The following is a 6000-nucleotide window of genomic DNA, read 5'->3' on the forward strand; positions in this document are numbered from 1 at the left end:
CATGCTGGGTGAGCAGGCCATGAAGGGGTGACTTCTGGAGAGGTCTCCCAAGGGAGAGGCAACTCTCCCTGTAATAGAGCTCTTCAGTCATCACTTCCCATGTCACCAGTTGCTAGCGAGTTATCTAGCTAGTCGTCCATCATCTCGTACCCAAATATAGCTAGTGATCTCTTCGACCAGAAGATGCACCAGGAGTGACCAGTCCTGGGTGCCCCCTAATACCAGGGCATCCATAAAGGAAGTCTCCTGTCCTTCCCAGGCTGAGAGATTGGTCTGTCAAAGGGTGGCTGCTGATTTTGGGCTACCCTTATGAGCCCATGCATGTAATGAACTATGTTGAGACCAACATAGTTCATTTGGCTGAGAAAGAAAGGTGACAGAAGGATCACCTGAAATTTGTCAGATTCAAAGTTCAGAAAGGGTCACCTTGATTACACATGAATTTTACACAAACTTCAGTCAGACTTTCCCAGGGGCAGAATTGAGGGTAGAATCAGTACTAATACACACACTTTTTGATTAAAAAAAATAATTATGGGCCAGATTTTAGTAGCTACGCACGGGTGTAGATTTGTACGCGCAACCCGACACGCACAAATCTATGCCTGATTTTATAACATACGCCTGCAGCCGCGCGCATGTTATAAAATCTGGGTTTGGTGCGCGCAAGGGGGTGCACACTTGTGCACCTTGCGCACACCGAGCCCTAGGGGAGCCCTGATGGCTTTCCCCATTCCCTCCTCCCCACCTTCCCCTCCCTTCCCCTCCCTAACCCGCCCCCCAGCCCTACCTAAACCCCCCTAACCTTTATTTTGGAAGTTGCGCCTGCCTCTGGGCAGGCGTAGGTTGCACACGCCGGCACTCAGCTGGCGCACGATCCCCCGGAACGGCCGCTGTGCCGCAGGCCTCTGTCCTGCCCCTGCCCCACCCCGCCCCCAGACCACCCCACCCTGCCCACTCCCCGCCCCTTTTTTCAAACCCCAGGACATACGCACGTCCAGAGGCTTGCGTGCATTGCCGGGCCTATGCAAAATAGGCTCGGCAAGCGCAGGAGCGGGTTACACACATAACCCTTTTAAAATCCGCTCCTATGTGTGTAAATTAACACACAAATGTTGCACCCTCCAAAGAGCAGGTGTAACTTTGTGTGTGGTGTTCTGCGTGCGTACAGTGCACTCGAACATTTTCAAAGCAAACTTACATGCATAAAGTTGCTTTGCAAATGCTGGCTAACATCTGCATGTACAAGCTGCACACAGACCTTAGGCCTACGTACACAGTCATAAAATAACCTTGTATGTGCTGGCATGTTCAACGTTTCTCAACAGAGCTGCTTCCTGACCTCATGACCACAGAAAGTCATTCACAGGAAGCTATTGAATAACTTGGCCTACATGCAGGAGGGAATGTTGGGGGAAAAAAAACTGAGGAAAAGTGATGCATCTTGATACCTTCATGAATGCCACATGTGCTGGACTAAAGCACAAGGCTGTGTATGACGGCTCCTGAAAAGGCAGATGAGGACAATTGTTTATTGATAATTTCTTGGAAAGGGCAAGAAGAAAAGAAATAAGAGCACGAACTGTGCATAACGGGAGGATAGACACATAAACCCAAGCAACTGGAAAGGCATCTTACCTTCATCAGGGACTTTACTGGATCTTTTGTATTCAGCTGCATCAAGTTACCAATAAGAGGAAGCGGAACTGGGCCAGGGGGGAGATGACTTTTCTCTTTCAGCATTTTCCAATACATTAAGACAAAACAGGTAGTTAAGAAAATGAGCAGGAGAATCAAAAGCGAACTGAAATCCATCCTGAGGAACGGTGAGCCACCAGTGCACCTGGAACATAAATTAAATACTGTCACTCGCAGGGGAATTCTGCACCAAGAATAGTACAAATTCTACAGACAATAATTCAGTGAAGATGGAGAGGAGTCCCATGCTCTGGGCTGTGTTGCCTTCTTGCAGCAGTCAGCACTTGGGCTTCTTGCCAAACAATGCAAGAAATCTGGTTAACTTTGACATAGCTAAGTATTTTCTGTGACTATCCCAGCAAAGTTAGCCAGATGAGTTTATCCGGTTAACTTTGCTAGCCAGCCAGCATCTGAATATGGATCTCATTGCCTCAGTTCATCTGTGGTGCAACCTCACTTTGAGTACCGTGTGCAATTCTGGTCGCCCCCAACTCAAAAAAAGATACAAGACAGCTAGAAAAGATACAGAGAAAGTGAATAAAAATGATAAATGGGATAGAATGGTTTCCCTGTGATGAGAAGAGACACTATTAATTTAGGGCTCTTCATTTTGGAAAGGAAACCAGCTGGTTGAAGTTTATAAAAACACGAGTGGCGTGGAACAGGTAAATGAAACATGGTTGTTTGCCCTTTCAGATAATACTAGGACAAGGGGAAACTGCATGAAGCTAGCAATGAGCAGATCTAAAACAAATAGTAGAAAGTACTTTTTCACTCACTGCACAATCAAGCTGTGGAATCTGTTGCCAGAGGATGAGGTCAAGACGACTGGAGTAGCGGGGGTCTAAAAGAGGTTTGATCAGGTTCCTGGAGGAAAAGTCAGGAAAACATTAAAGACTAGAGAAACATTTCTATCCCTGGAAGTGATTAGCAAAAAATAGATCTTTTTTGGGGGGGGGATCTGCCGGGTACTTGTGATCCAGGCTGGCCATTGTCGGAGACAAAATGCTGGGCTCGATGGACCATGATCTGACCCAGCGTGGCATATCTTATCTTTACCTGCCACTCTTCCTCCCACCAGTCCATCCTTAACAGTCTTTTCCTCTATCTAAGCTACCAACCTAATACCTATTGCCCGGTAACTAATAATGGTGTATGTTACTGATGAACGAATGTTAAATGTCATGAACCGTGGTGAACTAGTGATTTTCACTTGGAACAATGGTATACAAGCCCTCCAAATAAATAAATAAAGATATAACCCTCCCTTCAGTCTGTGACCCAGGGGTTTCTCTCTCCTAGCCTGCCCTCAGCTATCTCTTCTCCCCAAGTTTCTCCCCATTGGTCTGCACCCCTCCCTCATACCTTTATCTGACACAGGCACCACTGCTGAACAGTGCTTCATTGTAGGACTTGGAAAGAACCTCGTCATTTGTCAAAACTGAAGAGCAAATTTTATGTGAAACTGCCAGAGATGGGAAAGGGAAGAATGGCTGATATCTGTGTACAGCTGTGTGGCTGATGCAAGATCTGCAAATTGATGCAGACTAAGTGCCACTAACACCAGCTGGCTACTTGTGGCAGCTGCTGCAATGTGCACCCTGCTCCTCTAGTGTCTTCAAATGTCTAGCAAAACAAGAGGACAACAAAACCTTTGGTAAAAGCATGGCTATTCAGCCAGGCCTTTCCCTAGCCAGCTCATTAGGAATATTAAAATGTTTCCTGCACTTGGTCCTTATGCCATAAAATGGCACTCAGTGAAAACTACATTTAACCTTGGTATACCAGTCTAATTCTTAATTTCTGCAATCTGCTTAATAGACCAAACCTGGCAGAAAGTGGCATATCAAACGTCTATAAATAAATAATGCTTTAAAAAATCCCTCCAAAATAAAAACACATTGGTCCTTGTCGATAATTGTTCAAAATCAACTTTTAACTCTTTTTAAGTCTCTTACCTGGGAAAGGAATATGACAGGTATGCAATGGGAGAAAGATCCTGGAATCCAACCTGTGATTCCTATTTGGTCTTGCCCTATGGAAGCATCCTCTAGTTTTATCTCCGACAATCTGTGTCAGGCTCTGGGAAAGAACAGAGGTGGTTTGAGATGATATAACTGCTTGTCTCCTCCCACTTTTCAAGGGAGATTAACACACACACACACACACACACACACACACAAAAAGGAGCAATGTTTTACCTTCTTTTGTATCCTGAAATATAAAACAAACACTCAGATGCAGTAAAAGAAATCCGCAATTGGAATCTTATATAAACAAATTTATTATCATCTGGGATAATCTGCTCGTCTAACTTTACCTGACTATCATAGATGGTCAAAGAATTTCCTGACTGGCAATAATTGACCTGCTTTGAGATGACAATTTTACTAGGAAAGGTTTATGTCTGAGTAGGGAGGGGACCTGTCATTAAGCAATACTGTACATTGGCTAACTGTCAAAGCTGTGGAGAGACAGATGCAGTAAAGGGTTGACTGGAGAAAAGTTGACGTGGGGGAATAATTTTTCAAGGCCTCCACTTCAGAAAGCCATCTTGGTGGAAGGCATCTTTCTGCCTGCACTTGCATGCGCAGTTTCTGAGTGCAAAACTTGCTGCCAATGCAGCAAGGAGTTTGGGGTGCAGAAAAAGTTCCCCTCGCATGGAACTTCCAAGCAAATCGGGGCATTAATAAGCAGTGCTCCCCAATTCAGAGAGGCTGCCTCTAGCCAGAGCACCTTTTTTTTTTAGCACTGGAAACTTAACTCCTGGATTAGGGCTAGAGTTAAGTTTCCAGTGGTATCAGAAAATTAATAATAAACTTAAAAAATGTAAATTAAAAAAAAAAAAAAAGTCTGGCACTCTCCAGGTTAGTGCCGGCAGTGCTGCTGCTTAACTGGATAATTACTGACTTGAATACTTCTGAGTCGATCAGTGGGTTCAGGGAGCCTGACATAGGTAAGTGTTGCGACGACGTATCAAATGTCTGTCTCAGGAGCCGGTGACAATGATTCGCAGTCTCAAAAAATTGCAAACATGGCTGCTGTGGTAGGCTCAGAAGTATTCAAGTTAAGCACTAAAGAATTTTTTTGTGCTTACATTACAAACAACAAGGCTCAGGGAGCTCATTACTAACTGGTGACGGCTCAGTAAGAGATTTCCTAGCGCTGCTGTGGGACTCTGTATGACAAGGCAGCTGCCTTTTTTTTATTTTTAAATGCTGACTTAAAAAATTAAAAAAAAAAAAAAAAAGGATTCAATAGGGTTTTACCCAACTCAAGGTAGGTAGGTTTAATCCATCTCCTGAGGCTCCCGACAAGCAACGGGACATCATTACACACATTCCCTGCAATTCGCCCCATCCCTCCCCAGCGGATGAGGCAGTCTCCAATCGACCTCCGAGCACGCGGGAACTCAGCTGGCACTTCTTCCCCTGACGGCATTAACTACTTCTGGGTTAGGCGCATTGATGGGGGGGTCTCCGTTCCCAGGGAAACTGGCAGTGCAGGGAGCAGGAGAGCTAACTGCAAATCCGGGCTGAGAGACACCTCGGCTTCGGACTGGGAGGAGGCGTCCTTCTTTAACCCGGCTCACCAGAGGCTCTGGCCCGGGAGAGGAAGCAAACTAGACTGCTGAACCAAAGAAGAGGCAGGTACTTGAGTCAAGGGGGTTCAAACTCCTCCTTTTTCTCTTTTTCCCCCATTCTCAAGAAATTAGACCGACAGCGGCGGGAGCTCGGAGACTCTGTGACACCATCTATCATTCCCCTTCTCCAAATTTGCTTGTATGTATCCCTGACTGCCGAGGTCTTGGCTAGACCCATCACCTCTCTGCTGGCTATTACAATCGGTACCCCAGAATGAAATGGGTTTAAGTCAGACTCCATGTTCATGGCAAGCCACACGTAGTCAGCCATTGTATTCAATGCCAGTAATTCTTCTCGGATCCTAACAGCTGCCCTTTGCAATCTCCCCTCCTGGACCTCATCTAAAGGTTCATCTGGGGTGACTTGTCCATAACTGAGAAACATCGACAGCTAGATCCTATTCTGCCTGAGCAAGCACCAGGGCGGGGGCCTCTACCCGTTGCCTAATCTGGGTAATGTCAGCCATTTATCCAGACTGCCTACAGCTGAATATGAATCTCCCTGTCAAGTGAAATCTATTCATACTACCCCATATCATCCTAAGATTAATGGGTTGGTAGAAATATTTAACAGAACCTTAAAGAATGTATTAAAGACTTTTGCAGAGTCAAGAGAAATGGGACCAGGAAAGGAATCTGCCCTATCTACTCTTTGCCCC

General features: G+C 45.5%; 1 protein-coding gene across 2 annotated transcripts in view; it reads right to left on the bottom strand.

The window, feature by feature from the left end:
* Positions 1–3917, bottom strand: part of LOC115073375 (cytochrome P450 2F5-like) — a 30571-nt gene extending 26654 nt beyond the window's left edge. Inside the window, exons 1-4 of one of the 2 annotated variants that reach the window (XM_029571745.1) lie at positions 3900–3917; positions 3657–3780; positions 2478–2565; positions 1639–1843 (exon numbers count right to left, since the gene is read on the bottom strand). In XM_029571745.1, coding sequence (XP_029427605.1) covers positions 1639–1815 — 177 coding nt within the window. In that variant the 5' untranslated portion in view covers positions 1816–1843; positions 2478–2565; positions 3657–3780; positions 3900–3917. The remainder of the gene's footprint in view (positions 1–1638; positions 1844–2477; positions 2566–3656; positions 3781–3899) is intronic. The other variant, XM_029571746.1, reaches the window with a different exon arrangement.
* Between the last annotated feature and the right edge of the window lie 2083 nt (positions 3918–6000).

The sequence above is a fragment of the Rhinatrema bivittatum genome, chromosome 11, assembly GCF_901001135.1.
Source record: "Rhinatrema bivittatum chromosome 11, aRhiBiv1.1, whole genome shotgun sequence".
Classification (NCBI taxonomy): Eukaryota; Metazoa; Chordata; class Amphibia; order Gymnophiona; family Rhinatrematidae; genus Rhinatrema; species Rhinatrema bivittatum.